The sequence below is a fragment of the Aplidium turbinatum genome, chromosome 10 (genome assembly GCF_918807975.1).
Source record: "Aplidium turbinatum chromosome 10, kaAplTurb1.1, whole genome shotgun sequence".
NCBI classification, from domain to species: domain Eukaryota; kingdom Metazoa; phylum Chordata; class Ascidiacea; order Aplousobranchia; family Polyclinidae; genus Aplidium; species Aplidium turbinatum.
This window is the reverse complement of record NC_137481.1, coordinates 21,996,751-22,015,454: the sequence shown is the minus strand read 5'-3', so window position 1 is coordinate 22,015,454 and position 18,704 is coordinate 21,996,751. Positions and strand designations below refer to the sequence as shown.

General features: G+C 35.4%; 1 protein-coding gene across 2 annotated transcripts; it reads left to right on the top strand.

The window, feature by feature from the left end:
* Positions 1-3,579: 3,579 nt before the first annotated feature.
* Positions 3,580-18,379, top strand: LOC145778481 (octopamine receptor Oamb-like). Of its 2 annotated transcripts, none has more exons than XR_014290440.1 (10): positions 3,580-4,069; positions 5,647-5,789; positions 8,180-8,324; positions 8,663-8,777; positions 8,999-9,117; positions 11,733-11,809; positions 12,702-12,871; positions 13,851-14,679; positions 15,693-15,894; positions 16,436-16,566. XR_014290440.1 is itself a non-coding variant. In XM_082589966.1 (10 exons), exons 1-10 carry the CDS (start codon positions 3,657-3,659, stop codon positions 16,661-16,663), a joined length of 2,643 nt encoding a protein of 880 aa, XP_082446092.1. In that variant the 5' UTR covers positions 3,580-3,656; the 3' UTR covers positions 16,664-18,379. The 2 variants fall into 2 exon arrangements, 1 of the variants encoding a protein (XP_082446092.1); XM_082589966.1 differs by having other exon boundaries at positions 13,851-14,881; positions 16,436-18,379.
* Positions 18,380-18,704: the final 325 nt, after the last annotated feature.

Below are 18,704 nucleotides of genomic sequence, written 5' to 3'. Positions count from 1 at the left end.
CGACAAGAGCTTTGTGAAGTATTCAAGCACTCTCACACCAGCCATGGTCATTGGCCAGCCAGAAAGTCAGTCATGTTTTACATTGATTTAATGGCTACAAACGTTAAATCGATATAAATCATAACCGATTTGCTTCCTGGGTGCATACTATGTGCAATATCAATTTGTAAGTTAATGGTTGCATTAATCTAACGTAATATTTACGTAATTGAATGGCTAATGACCAACATTCAAAAGCGCCATTACGCCCTACTCGCTTGAGTGCTTGGGTACGGGAAAAAAGAGGAGTTTTGGACGACAATCCAACATACTAGGATCAGTAATACTGGTACAAGGAAGGATGGTTTCTATTAAGGAAAGTTTACGCAGAATAATCTGTGTAGCAGATAAGAAAAGCAAATAGAAAAACATTGTTTTATCAAAGTTTCAAGCGACTATCTAAGATGAAGACCTCAAACAGATTTTATAAAGTAAGTTTGACTTTTAGCCTTAAATGAAGTTTAGTTTTGCACAATAAAAGCATTCTGGCATAAATTTTCCTGGGTGGGTACAGTATATCTGGTATCACATGGATTTCAGTAAGTGAAGTATTTGCTAAGCATGTAAAAGTCATAAAAAATTTTCTCTCCCCGCAGTCAGTGGCCTTTGATGCTAATATCTATAATTCTATAATTGGTGTGACTGAAAATGAGAAAGATTTCTCTCAGGAAATATTTGTCAAACCATAACATGTGAAACAAAAGATACAAAGAAACCGAAAACGTAATATTAAACTGAGTAGAAAGTCAACTTTTCTCAAAACGCGCCCTTATAGGAGCCAAGCTAGTTGCACATCAACTTGAAGAAAAACAGAAATTGAAGTAGTACTTGACAAGTTAATTGCCTTAATGACATTTATGAGCTGGAATAGGTTACTTATGCCTTCCTGAATCGGAAGGTTGGAAGCTCACATGCAAAGGCATAGACCAACTGCACAGGAATAGACAATATTAGATCACTCATGACAGCAATTATTTTGAATCGTTTAGTTGAGCTATGTAGAACAGATTAAAATAGTTTCAAAAGTTAAGATAGAGGGTTGTTAAAGTTGTTATGATAAGCATCTTTATAAATGAACATTAGAAATTTGAATTTAATCTTCTTTACACTAAGTTTTTAGATTTTACAAAAGTGTTTTGCTATGTTGGGATTTGGAAGTTTCCATGACTTGTAAATTGTTTTAACCTCTGTTCCGATTTAAACGTACTCGCATACGCTTTTTGTGTGGTGTTGGCAGGTTGCTGTACTGTAGACCACAAGAGCTTGAAAATTACATCTTGATATAAAAAAAAATGATTATTTGAATTATATTAATGCTGTTGCTTCCTACTGGTTAACTTAAAGATGAGATACTGTTGAGTGTTGAGTCAGGGGCGCACCTAACAAGTACTAAGTAGCCTTAAGGAGGATGCGATTTTAACAAAAGTGTAGGTCTTCTTTAACCAGGCCTTGCAAATTTACTTTAAATAAAGTTACTTTTCTGTTTTAAGTGGGGAAGGGGATAGCCACAATCGCCCCCTCTCCATGATGCTACTGTAGCTGCAGTAGCTATTTTCAAGATCGATTGCTTCAAGCAAAGATTATCGTATAAGGATAGTGATTCCACAAGTTCTTAACCACCTTACTAAGAAGCGCGAAGCTTGTTCATACCAACTGCTTGCACGCCAGTTATAAAATAACAATTATTTAAAACATTTTAAATAACAATTATTTAAAACATTACTTGTAGGTTTTAACTGCCCTTTATCAGAACTGACGATGCACTAGCAAGTGCGAAATATATTTTCTGTTACATCTACTGACTACTGATCCCTGTTACCTTAGCAATTGAGGTTTTAGCTTTCTAGATATGGAACAGGGATCGTTTCAGAACAAGACTAGGTCAGAAAGCGAGGCAGACTCCGACTCAGCTCAGCAGCAGCCTAGAGCAGTTAGCTACAGAGTTTGAACAAAGAACAAAAACAAAACACAATGAAAAGAAGATAGATGAACTGTGTGGTTAAAGACACACAAGCGATGGAATTGCAAGAAAAGGACGCACAATATGGAAGCAGAAAATTTATGGCGGTGACTTAACTTTGTAAAACCAAGTCAAAATAAAAAGTTGTTGCATAAAATGTCAGCATTTAGAATAAAAGCAACAAAGTAGGCTACTGTTGCAAACAATAGTTCATACGAATAGTCTTTCACAATGCTTCTTTTGTCAATGTTGTTTCAATGGTCAATGATCTTCAAACAATCGTGCAATGATCCAATTCTAGCTCTTTGACGTTTCATAAATAGATTCTTCCATACCAGAGGTTGTTAACCGTACATGTTTAATGGGTATTACACGTTTTCTTAAACAGGTTCTTAACCACCTTACTAAGAAGTGCGAACTACTTGCACGCCAGTTATAAAATTATATCGGAAGTTGTCGCTCTTCTACTCATTTCAACTGATATTCTAGAATCTAGATTGTAGCTGATTATTTATGACTTTTGAATCATATTAGAAAGGAGTGCAAGAACTAGTGGGTGATTTTACAATGGTACAAACAAGGATAAGGTTAAAAACCACTGTTTTGTGCAGTAGAAGACAAAGCAGTATGGCGACATGCGCGACAGGGCTGTCGGTCGGTCCTTTGCTCTTAAAATTTACAAATTTAGAAAGAGGATTTGGTTCACTTCGTTAAGCTCAACACTGCTTTAAACTTGACGCTCTTGCAGTCTGTGCAGGCTAATGGAATTTTAAATAGATTTTGCAGAAGTTGCTCACTAATTAAACCGAAACAAGATTAAATGTGCACTAATTAACAGCAAGAAAAAGCCTGCCGCACAATTTTGTAAAAAACTTCCGTTTTTATCCTTTTATACAAGAAATTTTTTAACTTCAGCGTTTAGTTAGAGGCTCAAAACACAAAAAACAACAACTAGTTTTTGCAAATAAAATTATACAGAAAGAATCTTTCACAAATCTATGATTCTGTTGTAAAAACAATATTTTAAAATGTTAAATGCTTATGGCTTAAATTACTTTATATCAGAATTGTTTTCTCTGTTAACACTGCAACGCTGCTCTTGTAACGTTTGATTGGTCCAATGATTTTTTTGTCTTACAAAACTTTTTATGTGCCTACCCAATGAGATTGACTGCTTTCGTCTTGTGCCATTTGGTTAATATGCCTGCCCAGTGTGGGAACGCTTGCCACATGCCAAACAAATTGATCGCATGATGAACCAAAGCTTCCGTTTGATTATTTTATTAGAAGTTTCAAACCAACACATGTTGCTACACATTCTATTTAAAATTGCTCCCCCAACATTGGAAGAAGGGGGTCAACATAAAAAAAACATCTTGCCAGCTGTGTTGAAGAAAGATAAAATAATAACATATTTTTATGGAAACATTTTCTAATTTCATTTTTAGGCTACTAACAGATATTTAACAGCTTTTGCATTTGTGTAAGTTGTTAAACTATGGTAGAAATGTAAGTTGGTTGATCTTTCAAATTTACAGCAGCCTGCATGTCAAACTACTTTGTGTGCTTACAGGTAAAGATGCTTTACAATGTATTTCACGACTACGGTTAGTTCACTTTGAAATGAAATTAAACTTTTAAGAAACTGTAGAAAATAATGTCCATCAATACACTGCCACCTGAAATGGGCTCCTTTTGCTTCGTCAAAGATTCTAATAACGCGACGTCTTCTTATGGTAAAGATGGAACGACAGAAGGAGAATCTGTTGCAGGCCCAGTAGCAGTTGCCATTATGACTTCATTACTGTCTTTGTTGATAGTCGTCGGCAATGGTCTAATCATCGTGTCAGTCACAGTGGTGAAGAAACTTCGGCAGCCGGCCAATTATTTGATCGTCTCTTTGGCGTTGTCAGACTTTCTTGTGGGTTTCATTGTCCTACCACTTATGATCGTGTACGACACCGGACGAGATTGGGTCTTCGGCTCGATGATGTGTGACGTACATGTCAGCTTTGACGTCATTTGTTGCACCGCAAGCATAATGAACCTTTGCATGATTAGCATTGACAGGTACGTAGCCTTCTGTTACCGCTGTATTGTTGTAGGTCTCCGTCTTTCTTTGTAGATCACTATAAAATGTTAAATTTTTTTTATGATCTAAATTTGTTTTAATAATTTAAATTTCGTTGCTGTATTCATAGCCTAATACTTTCGATTTAAAGCATTTTTAAGAAGTATGCAGGGCAGGGCCAGATTTAGCTGATGGGGGTCCGGGGAACTTTTAGATCGGAAGGCCCCCGTGCAAAAACCACCTGTACGTCTACAGTAGCATTAATCCAGCACTGCACTGCACAGCATTTTGCAGAAACTTCAAAGGCTGAAAGAAAAAAAAAACACAAAATCACATTTTGTCCACGTAGGGGGCCCTTCAAAAGTTGGGAGGGGGAACCTACACCTTCTGCCCCCCCCTCCCCCTTAAATCCGGGCCTGATGTAGGTGCTTTGTACTACTGGTTATCTTTTTTCATTTTTTTTTTTGCACTGTAAGCCACATTAGTAAATGTTCAATCGTATGTCAACGATTTATCATATGTTTGTACCATATTGTGCGTATGCTTGGGTTAGCCCATCATATTGTAGCGATCCATTATTGTGTCAAATAAGTTTTCCTTCCTAACAATTTGAACCCACACAAAATCTTTGGAAAATGACTTGTGGGTTAAAATGGTTCACTTGTTAGGAAGGAAAACTTATTTGACACAATAATGGATCGCTACAATGTGCATAACGCTACCTTTACTGTTTATATATTTTTTTTACAGATACGTTGCTTTGTACCTAATGTACTATAGATGTCGCCTCTATACAAAAACATGATTTTGTCTACATGAAATAATTGCGTTAACTTAATGTAACTTACTGCTGCAAGTTGCAGTATTTTTTTTTGTATTCCAAGAGCGAATACTTTAAACGAAGCTTTCTTATAAATGTAGTATTGAATCATTTGTTTATAAACAAGGCAAGCCATGTGAAAGTTACATTGGTTATGACATTCTGTTTCCCAGTTAAAACACAAAAGCCTCATCTAGCAGCTCTCATATTAAACTTGATTACCTCGTTCACCCTTGGCTGACCTTCATAGAGTATGCTAAACTCACTACCCTAAATACCTAGATAGCAAATCAACCGTGTTTTTTTTTTTTTACATTGATTCAATGTCAGCAGACGTTTAATCAATGTAAAAAATGATTGATTTGCTGTTTGGGTATATCTTGGTCTCACGTGGGAATGAGTGTATATGCAGTGGGTCCCCTATCAGTTTACCTCTTGATGTGCAAAATTTATCTCCACGAGAAATATCGTGGTATTCCAATTCAATTCCCATATTCCAATTCAAAGGGTGTTTCCAATTCCCGATTGGAAACACCCTTTTGACTGATCAGCTGAACTTGTTGGGTTTAAAATGAATTTTATGAAACTTTTTTTCAGAAGCTTTATTTTGCTGCTTCGAGTATAATGTTTTTGATAGTTTATCATTTTGTGGACCAAACGTTTCACAGAAATACATGAAGTAAAAATGTAACTGGAGTAGCCTGCTTCGTGTATTCAACTGAATAGATGAAAATTATTTTATCTCTTTCTATCCAGGTATTTAATGATCACCAAACCCATGACGTATCCAAAACGTCGAAACGGCCAACTGATGGCTATACTTATCACAATCGCCTGGCTTATTCCCTGTCTTATCATCATTCCTGCTCTTTTTGGATTCACAGAAAATGTAAAAGACGGTATGTTATTACTCTGAAGTCAAATCACTCAAAGTCTTAGTCTCTGTAAATATTGTGACGCGGCTAGACACTCAGCGTAACTACATGACTAGCCTAAGTCGAGGCAAAACATAACTGGCATGACAAGGAGGAGGCATAAAGATTAGCATTATCGCTTCCTTTTCACTGATGTAAACGTTCAGTACAAACCAATAGCATTGACAGAGGGTTTGGGGGTACTTCAGGGTAAGGCTGGCGCGTCCTTTATGTGAATTAGGCAGTCGCCCATGGCGCAGCGGCCCAAAGGGCGCAGAAGTTGCATTTAAATTAGTCTTGTAACTTTTTTAAAATTGTTTTTCTTTAAACAAAGATGCTTTTGTGCTTCGAGTATTGTCGCACAAGCTGTAAGCCCATACTATGAATATACAATTGGAGAACGCTTCACAGATGGTTTAAAACTCTCGAGATCATGTGCAATCATATTGCAATTGCCAGTGTCAAGAGCGGTTGAGGTGACAAGCTGATCCACCGAGTCAAATTAGAATCATAGTATGCTTCCACGTTCGACATGGCGGAATTGATGACAAAATAAATGTAAATTTTGTAATAAAACCATTGTGTAAATTTGGACTAGCATTTAATTTTGAACGGATATTCACTTCCGCAAAGCAATTTAATCAACATCAATTTGAGTTACTGAAATCTAAAAAATGCACACTTTTCATTGCTTACTGGTTATACTAAACTGTTGACCAATAGGTTGTCGAAATTAAAGTTTGTCTATGGTGCAAAATAGCCTTGCGCCGGTCCTACTTTTAGGCGGGGGTCATTTTAGGGGTACGAAATCTTCCCAAGACCCTGGACACAAAAAGCACTGCATATTTATCTGGAGCTGCCTTGTTTTGGGGACCCCGAGCCTCTCATTGGCCAAAACTGTCTTTTCAATGGCCATGATTTCAGCATGGCAGCCAACTCGGTAACTGATTCAGTCTTTTCAGTTTCATGTCTGTTTAAACAATGATTTTCTATTTTGGCTTATCAGCTGTATTACGTGTTACGTGTGTTTGCATGGGGTACATATTAAATACTAAATCTTATTACTGGTAGTTGTCCCTAACCATTAATAGGCTGCTCACTTCCAAAAAGTTTTTGAAGTATTTTTTATAAAATGTAGGTTAGGTTTGTATTAGTCACAGCTTCGTTTTGTGCCGCAAGACCTAATATTTACAGTAGGTCATTGTACTGGTCTATTTTACCACTGTTGTATTGAACAGAGCCATAACCAGAAAGAGCCATAACCAGAGAGAGCCATAACCAGAAAGAAAGTGAAAGGCAAATCAACAAAAATAAGCGTTAAAACTGAATCTTTTGATTGTTTTTATTTTATGTAAAAAAACAAACAATTTGAGCAAAAATGATCAAATAGCGACTAATCGCTTACGCTTTTCACCCAAACCTTTCAGTTACAGGGAACAAATAAAATATACAATCTAAGCAAAAACAGACAGAAAAAAATCAAAATTTGATTATCGTTTCATGAAGGAATTATTTTTGACCATCCTGACCTTAAATATAAATACTGCAGCCATTAGTCATTATTATATTTTACCGCAACATCTGTTCCAGGTTTGCTAAATTGTTCAAAAATGTAACACTGTTAAGATTATAAACAGGTTTTCTTAAGGTCGCCCATTGCTCGAATATTTGAAATGTTACGATGCAGAGATGCTTTATAACAATCATTCGGCTTACATTGTCTGTTACATTGTATGCTTCCATACAAGCATTTTGACCCTAAGAAGTTGTTTGAAAAATAGACCTAGTCACACTTATATTATACTACCGTCGAATACAATTGCTCAGAAATGAAAATAACCAAAGAAGCTTTTGGAAAATGCTTTTTAGCCTTTTAGAAATACCGACATCTGTAGTCGTGTTTGGTTGACAAACGCGATTAGTGATAGGTTGCCACAATATCTTGTGACGGCATAACCTAAACGCTTCAGAAGAGCTTTTCTCCCTTTGAAAAAAACAATGCTTGTCAAATTTTTGGCAAGACCCAACAGTTCATCGAGCAATGCGTCATCGAACAACAGTTTAACAAAAATTACTTTCGTCTTTGTGAAACGGGATTTTAATCTAGCACAGGCTAATGTGGGCAAAGGAATAATTCGTCGAAATTGCCTTTGCAAAAATTATTCAAAATGCCGTTTTAAAATTGGCATTCTTATTTTTAGTCGAATTATTGCTGCAACAATTGTAGAAATGATAAAGCAACTGCTAAGATAGCAGCTAAGCAATAAGGTAATGTAATTAAATGAATTACTAATGAGACTTGATTTTGAGCATAAAATTATGTCACAAATTTTAAATTAATTTAAAGCAGTGTTGAAACGTATTTTTCAATGCAGCTCCACACTGGCTTCAACTGCAAGACATTCTCTCAAAAGAAGGAAAAGATGCACTGGTTGGGCCTAATAACCCAAACAGACACAATGCCTTAGCAGCAATTGATAGAAACTCAACAACTTTCTGGGACCCAAGCGAAGCTTCAATGTAACTTTACCTTTTTATATTATATTTATAAACGAAAATCAAAAATTGTTTACTTTGTATTTAAGTGGCTACCGTGACCTAAAGAGTTTAGAATTTACTGTATTATCGGATCTTATGGCATTCTAGCAAAGTACCCCAGTTTGTCGTGATAGAGCGAAGATCAATTGACCAGCAGCTACCTTTTCATATTATAGTTATAAACGAAAATCAAAAATTTGTTGAGTTTGTATTTAATCGCTTAATCTAAATCTTCAATCACCAAGCGTAAGTCTGGTTACGAGAAACAAACAAAATTTATGCCGAAATATGATTATTTATAACTTTGATTTTTCATGCAGGCAATCCACAGACTGGCATTTTACATTGGATTTAGGCAAAAATTACAAAATGTTGAAAATTGGATTTGAAAACGCTGGAGATAATATTCACGACGTCCTGCAATTTAATGTGGAGGTAAGTTTGATAAACATCGTTATTTGATTAAAGACAAGCACATTTTTTAAACTAAAATTTTGTTTTCTATGCTTTTGTTGTTGAAATAAAAGCTACTTTGATTTCCTTCTATTGAAAATGTTAATAAAAGCCTTTAGTAGTAGGTTAGTATTGTTGTGTAGTGTACAATGTGCATAGTCATGAGCGTCAATTTGTTTGCTAATTGTTCTGAAATATAATAGGCTGGAGTGTGCGAAGACAATTCTGATGTACGGATTACAAAGGATTTTTTAGTGAAGCCAGGCACAAAAGTCTTACAAGAGGGAATTATTTACAACGACAACGAAATAAAAGTTGTGAAGTGAGTCAAGTTGATCATTTACTTTACTGTTAAAATTATAACTTACATGGACATTATGTTCTTAATAAATCGGTAAAAAATTAAATCAAATACCATATTGAAAGTGTTTCCTATTAAAGAATGATATAAACTAACTCAAGTTATCCTGATATTAATTCTCTCCATCACCAGCATCGTTTGTTGAGGCTTCATACTCAGTAGCGTTAAAAAGGAACTGGGAATCTTTGCACCCAGTTAGGGTCTTTTTAGGGTTCACGAATTATTAAAGGAAGCCCTGGCATGAAGAAAACACTGCATGTTTTTGAAGTCTTATTGTTTTCGGATTAATGTCTTGTTTGGAGTGACCAGAGTCTTTTATTGGAACTGGGCCCAAATTATCCGCTTGTCGCCCCTGGTTGTACTTAAACGTTTTAAAATACTTGTTGTGTTCGATTTGCTTTGAACGCCGATCAACTAAATCAACATGTATGCTCTGCTAGGAATAATTTTGCTCAATACTTTCAGTGCAATACCACACTTGAGTGGCAACTAATACTGAAGTGGCTACTATCTGACTACACTAAAGCACGTATATTGCTTCTTTTTAAGCATGACCACAATTAGAAAATATCATTGGAATTCTTGGTGTTCAGTTAATTCAATTTGCGTTTCTTGAAGCAACCAGCTATGAATCTCTTTTTACATTGATTCAACGTCTGCAGACATTAGGCCATAGCAAATTGTTTGATGATCAAATTGATATATGATCACCAGGGCAAGTTGTTATTGACCAAAGGTTTAAAAAAAATTGACTTTAAAATTCTACAAAAATGACTTTATTAACCAAACGAAAATTTGGTTAAATGAACCGATGTTTCTTGCATTTATTTTAAAATAAGGCTGTTTGAACAAAAAAAAATGTAACTCAACGAAAAACATTAAAATTGTGAACATAATATATTAGGCACGATTGAAAGCTATACACGCACTTTAAGTAGGCAACTACCTCCACAATGAACATCACGTTCACCAAGAACAAGAGTTGAAACGTGACGTAAGCTAATGTTTGGCTCAGCATGTCATAGCCTTATACAGGGGCGCCGGAAGCGGGGGGGTAGGGGGGCGGATTGTTACTTGTATCATTACTCGATGATGAGCTGATGGATGATTGCTATATCTTATCTTGAATCTTAAAAAAAAATGGCAACAAAAGTGCCCTTTTTTCATAATTCTGCCCCCCCATTCAAAAACCGTTCCGGCGCCCCTGGCCCTTTAGGAAGGGCTGTAGGCACTTCACCTTAAAGCAGCTTAGGTTGATAATCATGAGAGAAATCACGAGTTATTGTCGAAGGGGCGCCATTGCGCAGTGTCTTGCCAAACACGCTTGCAAGACACAGCCACATGCCTTGCGCGGTGTCGAACCGGGAATTGATCAACTTCTGGTTTTTCAATGTTCATTACTCCAGATTTGTCATCATTGTTTTGCAGTGTTTTAAATGTTAAGAAGCTAAATGAAGCACAGGTTGAGATTGATGAACAAAAAGTTGTTAGTGTCAGTTTTCTCAGCATTTGAAAGAAAAGATTTGGACTGGACATAAAATTGACTTTATTGACCAAAAATTGAAAACTTGACTAAATGATTAAAAATTAACTTTTTATTGACTTATTAAATTAAGATTTTGAAACTTACTCTTTGTGTCCAGAACTCTTACTGAAAACCCCACCGCAATAATTTACCACAAAAAAATTGACTTTACTTGGCCTAATGATCACTAATACTTATTGCAACAATGGCTCAGTCTCGATTCACACCGATGCGCATCTTTAGACACAAAAATGCAAAATATGCGAACTCATTTCCTCTTCTCAAAAGTCATTCAAAAATCAAGAGGGTTTCATATGGCATTTTGAGTAAAACTATGTGAAGCTCTATTTATGCATCAAAATTTTCATGTTTTCTCAGCTGCGAAGTAATCAATGGAATTTGACAACTTTCAAAAGCAAGGATGAAAACATTTTTTATGTTAGCCTTAAGTTATCAATTATCATTATTCATTATTTAAAAGAATGTCAAAGAAAGTAAAAGGTGCCTTTCCCTTTTATTTTGATCCTTCTTTTGTTTGCTCTTCAAGAAATGTTGCCTGTTCCTATTTCACGTTGCGCTTTGATCAAGCTCAAAACATCAAACATGTTCCTATTACCGATTTACAGCGGATAAATAAAATTGATTGAAATGCATTGCATAGCCTATCGCAGTAAAGAAATTGGCTAAAAGATTTTAATGCGCCATAATGAGTTGTTTAAATATCTCACATTTTTGCTATCTGAAAATTCCCACAACGATTTCGGCCTAATAATTCACCCCAGAGATAAATGTTGACTGCTCAATCCCAAGCAGCAAAACTGCCGTTTTTACATCGTTTCAACATCTGGTAACTTTTGCTGGCTAGACATACTGGTTTTGAAATGATTGAATGATAGATTAGCTTGGACATAATACTGGCCATGCACTGGCTTTTAAGTTGTAGATTTTTGATGATCACAAATACAGTGCGAAGCTAGGAAAAGGCAGAGGATCAAGTTTCTGCTTTTAAAAGCAATACTTGTACAAAATAAAAATACTTGATTTTCCACAGGATGAGCATAAATCGGACCATTGGCGGCAATCCACCTCACATTCGTGAGTTCAGCATTTACGGCCAAAAGATGCAAGGTAAGCAAACTTATCCCACACATCAGCCATACAAAGATCAAAGCAGATTTTACAAGTATTTAAGACATAAAGGCACATTAAAAAATATAAAACATGAATTAATTTTCACTGGTGTAACTTGAAGTTTGTGCCAGGGAAAAATGTAGCCGGCGTTGGAGCATTGATCAGACGTTTGATATTGATATTAGATAGTGTATGTTCAAAGCAAAATCAAATTCAATTCAATTTATTTTTCTTTGTCGGAAAACAACAGCAATGATAAAGTTACAAATAGTGAACGGGAACAAAACCAACAAAAGGAAAAAAATAACAAATCAAAATGGGAAGAGTCGATTTTTAAATTTTAGATGCCAAGTGGGGGCTTTCATGGTAGATAACTCCCTGTCTGTTGGCGTGGCTAATGTTGGCTTATGCATAGACACTATATATTCGTTGAAAGCCAACATTACAATTTCTAATAAAAATCGGTTTTTTTTAAGTGGTTGTATGAAAAACTAGTGGAAGTGAATGTTTTGTTTAATTTAGTTTCAAATGATCTGTTACGTAACAATTACTGTTACGTACGCACATGTTACGTACGTAACATTAGTTCGAGGTCAGGTGTGCGGTGGGGTATCTACACTCTACAGCTCGTAACGCAAGACAGTTGCGGCTGGATTGCCCAAAAATACCGGTAACTTAATATTCATCATTAAAGTAAACAACAAAACTATTACATTTAAACATATCAATTTTGATAACACTGAGCAACAAAAAGCCTAAATAACAAAGAAGCGTTTCTGGATGTTCCTGAAAGCAAAGCAGGCTTAAGGACTCCTTTTTTATATTATTTTTGTTTTTGTTTTGGCTCTTAACGTAAGGCAAATTATAATCAGTTGATGTGACTTTGTAGAAAAAGTTTGCTTGATCAGCCAGGAAGTGTGGTTCACCATATATTCAACTGTTGGTGCGTTCTATCTCCCTCTGACGGTTATGTTGTGCATGTATTGGAAAATTTATTTGGAAGCTTCGAGATTCAAGGCAAGGCACAAGAAAAGAAGACCTAGTTTTGTTGAATCACAGGTTGGTGATGAGCCCTAGTACTTCGTTTGTCGTAGTTACGTTAATGCCTAAAAGTTTACAGAAGGGACATTACATTACGGGACCAGCAGCTCCGCTTTTCCAGCAACATCAGAAAGATATACAAATGATCAATTTTCGTTTCTAGCACTAGTTGCAACGTTCATCTGATGAAATTGAAAGTAAAATTAACAACAAACAAGATGGTTTATTGCTTCACTGACGTTTTGCGCACCATGACAATGCGCATCCTCAGAGAGAATAACATACAAATTAAATTTCATCAGATGAACGTAGCAACTAGTGCTAGAAACGATAATTGTCCTGATGAACACCCAAACTTTTCAGTATTCAATGATCAATTTGACGATTTTTTACACCTCGCTACAAGCTTACTTTCAACAAAAACTAAAATTTCTTAAAATCCAACTTCCTACTTTTGTATAACCCCATAAAAGGACAAAATACATTGTTAATCAATAAAATAACGTAATTCTTCTGGTGTTGCGGATAAGCCAAAAACAGATGTAGTCTCGCATCTTTATGATCTAAATCCCTATGACGATCTGTATTAAAACGAAGATTAACTGCAGACAGTGGCACAACGTTTTGGCCTTACAGCCCCATATAGTAAGCCTTATATTAAGCCAGGCAAAAGATGCAACAATATTTATTGTCAATCATTTTGCATTAGGCTACTCAAAAATAACATGGAAATGAGTTTTTTTCTAAATACCCTTGTTTCGTTTTGCTGTATTAAACATTAAATACCTATCAATTAGTCGATCACGCGCACATTTGACTGAAAATACATATTTTGCTGATTATGTGTCCATTACTTTGTGAAATAATCATTGAAAAAGCAAATAAAACACATAGAGATGTAAACGTGGTAATATGATCATCCAAATAATCAGTCTATTGTCCGCTTTTTATTTTTTTCTGCTGTAACCTATGCATAACTTCTTTTTTTTTATTTCAGGATTGGAGTATTTCCCCTCCTGGAACCCCGGAACGTCCTGTGTCCGAGTTCTCTTTAGCAAGTGCACAAACTTCTTTAAAGCGAGCAAAACATATCGACAACGGCCTCAAGAATTCGATCAATAGCTCCAACCATATGCTGAATAAACATAAAGATGATGACATTGGAGACTTCAATGAGCGTCTTTTACCTGATGAACACCTTAAAAATAACGGAATTAAAATAATTGTAAATAATTCTTCTGAAGAAGTGAAAAATAACGTCACACATTTTGAAGAAGACACTCGGTCATCCGAATGCGAGTTTCTTCCAAATGGAAAATGTGAACAGTACGAAAAAGATGCAAGATGTGCTATTATGAACTGTATGGAAAAAAATGAGAAAGACCTTGACAACATTACCGAAGATTTAAACGGAAATCATAGACAATTTGAATTGCAACTTTTATCTCATCGGAATCGAACGTTTATGCAAACAGAATTACTTGCTACAGACTCTTTAGCACCACCTGCCAGTGGGGAGAAATTATGTTCAATAAAACCGGTTTCAATTTTGAGAACAAGAACTTGGTCAGAAAACAGCATGAGACAAGCGGAAGAATTCACGAACGCACGACGGCAGAGACTTTCTTTCAATGGAGTCAATAAAAATGAATGGAGATATCCAACTATATTAGAAAATGCCGTTTTAAATATTAACCATGCAGACCATCCGCTGAAAGCTGATTTTGAGAACGAAATTCAATCGTCACGTAGAAAAGTAACTTATACAAGAAACTCATCAATAGTAAGCAAAGCACCAAACTCTGGTCTTATTGCAAGGCATAAAGGTGAGCAAAGCAATCGGTCCACATTCTCGCATTTGTTCTCGACCAAGCTTTGCTGTTGTAGGCCAACTCTTCGTCAAAAACATTTCACTGCAACCCCTTTGAAAGAATTTCCACTTTTAAAGCGTTCAAACAATAAAACTAAAGAAATTTTACAACAAAGAAACGGACAAGCTAGTAGTGACAGTAATACCATTGGACGAAGGTGAGCAGAATAACCAGAAAAAGTTTTTTGGCTTTTCATGGATATTTGGTTCCACAATTTTTGCAAAATTTAATGCTAAGAATCACTGTAATTGATTCATGCAACTTCTTGTATAAGTTAGTTAGTAATTGTACATTAACAGGAAAAAGTGGTTATTCATCGACAAAACCCTCCTTCTGAAAGTATTATTTAAAGAAGGGGTAGGCAAATACTTGTTGACGGGATCTAGTTCTAAACCATCACGACCCTCACATTTCGAAAACGTAGCCTATAATTTTGCGAACAATGCTTTGCAGTAGTATCAATTTTAAAACTACTTTTAGTTTGTGTGGTCCAATACACTGATATTTCCTTTAAGCAGCACACTTTGCATTTGACAAAATTCATCGAACGTAACTAATAAGAAGAGTTGAAAATGAAAAGTACCTTAGTCATATTAAAAAAAAAAACAATTTGGACCTCTGTAACCAATTATACCACTAACCAATACCCTAGCAAGACATCTAGGCCTACACTAGAAAAGGTGCCTTTGAAGGCGTAGGTACCAGTTTTACGTACACATATTTGAGCAATGTGTTCAGTGTTGGTGGTAACCTATACGGATGCTCTTGACGTGCTCCGAATTTATTTTATTCAAATGTGACTTATGGAGGCTACTTTTTGTTCTCACCTTTTCCATTGCTTTACCAAACACACAGCATAGTAGTTTCTGCTATTCATTGTTAATAGCCCAATACTTGACGAGAATGTTCTTATTCGTGTATTTTGTGATCACTGTAAGCTTTTAACAAACACATACAAATTGTTAAAGGTCGTCCGTTTTCAATCAAATCAAACGACGTATGTCAATGGCGACCTCTCGTGACCGGATGCGGAACGTCAAAGCCACAAGAACTCTCGGAATCATTGTCGGAGCTTTCACTTTCTGCTGGTTGCCCTTCTTCATAGTAACTTTCTTACGGCCGTTCATTTGCGCCGATCCGGAATCTCAGGATTGCATTCCAATTTGGCTGGTTAGTTTTAAATGAAATCATTGTAATCACATTACTTTTATTTTCATCATTACAAATGATGTTTACTTTACTTGCATTTGTAAAAACAGACCTCAAACTCGATGCATAGGCTTATTTGCAAAGTTGAGTTGTCTAAGTTCGGTAGGCTACGTATACAAATACTACTCGGAGCTATTTTTAATGAAAATACTTACAAACCTCAAAAAATTGTATTTGGCGAATAAGTAATGAAAGAATAAGTAATATTACTCTCAATCATCCCTATTGTTAGTCATAAGCAGGCATCGATCTCCACACAGCTAGAGCTGAGCTTAAGGAATACTTCAGTCACTTCTGTTAATTTTGAGTTTGTGCACAATGTGTAGTTTGGTCAAAACAGCACAAAAAATTCTTTGTGAGACATTCTTTGTGAGTTAGGTAGTTCTTAAACCCAAGGCCTCAACTGCTTTTAAAAATAAATTGAACTTGATCGATTGATTGGTAAACTAGTTTCTAGTTTGCAGAGTTTATTTACGCTAAGCTATATCTTTGTATTTTTCAGGTACGCTTGGTTCTATGGCTCGGTTATTTAAACAGCGCTCTCAATCCACTAATATACATCGGATTTTCTCCGGACTTACGCGAAACTTTTCGATTCTTGCTAATTTGCAAATGCACAAATGTGGATCGCAGGTTGGCTCAGACTGAACTGAGACAAGCAATATATCGAGAGAAAAGAGCTTCTTCTATCACTATAAGTCGCTGCGAAGCTAATGAAAGTATAATGTGATTTGCACTGTGAAAAAATTGTTGTTTTCTTTTCGATTCAAGTGCTGTTTTAAATAATAGTGTCGAAATGATTGGCCAAAGGTAGCAAGATATTTTTGTTTCTTCACCTCATTTTTATTTTATTCTTCTGAAAAATTTATTGTTTCTATTTCACGTGTAACATTTGTTAAATCTTTTTATTGGCAAAAACTTCAAAAAAAATTGGTGAGTTATATTGCTTGTGTAAATGAGTTATATTGCTTGTAAAAATTGCGAAGAAAATCGTTGGGTTACGAAATATCTTCTTAAAACGAAGGAAAATGCAACAGTAGCTTACTTGACTTTCAGTTCCTAACATTGTATGCTTTATTATTTGCATTGCCCATCTTGTATTACAACAGCACTTGCACTTTGGAGCAATGTGAAACTATGTACAGAACTACGTATATATGCATAGTACATGACACGTACAGATCTTCATAATTTTTCAAACCGCTATATATTATGTTTACCTTTTTTCTTCATTTTATAGCAAGAGGCTTCAAAAATGATCACAGGCAACATGGGACAACTACTGTAGACAATCAGCCTGTAGCTGGTTTTGGAAATAACTTTTTATTGGGCATCACTCTTTCTTTCCTTTTAAATACTGGACATGTTTCGTTCTTTTTGTTCTAAATTTATTTTAATAAATTGTTCTTGTCATTACCGGTAGTTGGATACAAACGTCAAATGGTTAAACCGGAGCTGTTTGAAATGAATTTTTGAAACAAAGGACAAAACATAAATTTGCCAATACCATAAGCTTCAGTAGTTAGTAATTGAACAAATGCGACGTAAAACCAAGCTACGTTTGTGTTGGAACATTTCCCCGAGCTTTGCTTTCATTTTGTGAATTTTAAGGTGAAGACAAAACAAAATTATTGTTTTTTTCAAAACCAAGAAAAAGATTTTTGTATCAAATCGAAATATTTGGAAGTATTTTTGTTTCGAACAGCCATGATAGAAACACACGATTGCCACACACTGTAGAAAACTGAAATCACAGTTGCCTACATGCCTTGAGTTCCAATTTCATCTTTCCTGTCTCATTTGAATTTTAATGTTATCCACTTTTTTGATTCAACTTTATACCTTGTTTCTATCATTTTTCTTTATTTGCTTAGTTGATGACAGTTCACCACCATTTGATAAACCTGGCCTAAATCGGTTCAGATCGCTGAAAGAATTTGAGCACCTCTGTATTATCAGATGTCTTTTGTGAGTTACAATTGCCAAAATTTACTTTGTTCTCATCCTGCATCGTATTTTTGAAATAACGAGCAACAATTAATGTTATTTAAATAAAACTTATTTAGATTGTTTTGACGCACGAGATGAAGCAATACTTCAAGTTATGTTAAAAATCTTTCAAATTTATTGATTAAAAACAAAGCAACATGACACTGCACCATTTCAAATTAAGGATTTTGCTAACACGTTGGCCTAGGTACAAACATTTACATTGTTGTGGGCCGTGTTGATGATACACAGAAAAGTGTTTTTTGAAACGTTCACATTCATATGTGGTTGTAAGTTTGTATTGTTACGTTTTTAATGTTTTTTCTTCAAGGTTAACTTAAAGTGATAGCTACGTATAATGTTCTTGAGATTATGTATTTTATTTATTCAATCAACGAATCGTTGTTATACGTTTTTTCTTATCAAAGTGAGTAAAATATACGTATATACATGTGTAGTAGTGATGTTATTTAATGAGTCTGCCGATTTTAAATGAATTGTATAGAGTTAGACAACGTTTGAGTGATTTGAAATATTTCAATCGTTTGTTTGACTATCAAATAACGCTCTTCAAGGAAAGTTCTTGTTTTAGCGGAATGTGGTAGGCTACCAAAGATGGGCATCCGTTACTTCATTAAACGTATCACGCTACCCGCTATCACTACTCGGGCTAAAGTAGCGCACTACCACTACTTCTCACGCTACTTTTGTCTTAATTTACATTGACACAGAAAGCACTTTGTGAGGTCAAAATGATCTGGAAAACAAATGACGTCATTCGT

Excerpts from the sequence above, each read along its gene's own strand:
- LOC145778481 (XM_082589966.1), top strand. The coding sequence starts at position 3,657 with ATGTCCATCAATACACTGCCACCTGAAATGGGCTCCTTTTGCTTCGTC. Across the intron at positions 4,070-5,646 it reads TGCATGATTAGCATTGACAG|GTATTTAATGATCACCAAAC; the intron begins GTACGTAGCCTT and ends CTTTCTATCCAG. Across the intron at positions 5,790-8,179 it reads CACAGAAAATGTAAAAGACG|CTCCACACTGGCTTCAACTG; the intron begins GTATGTTATTAC and ends TTTTCAATGCAG.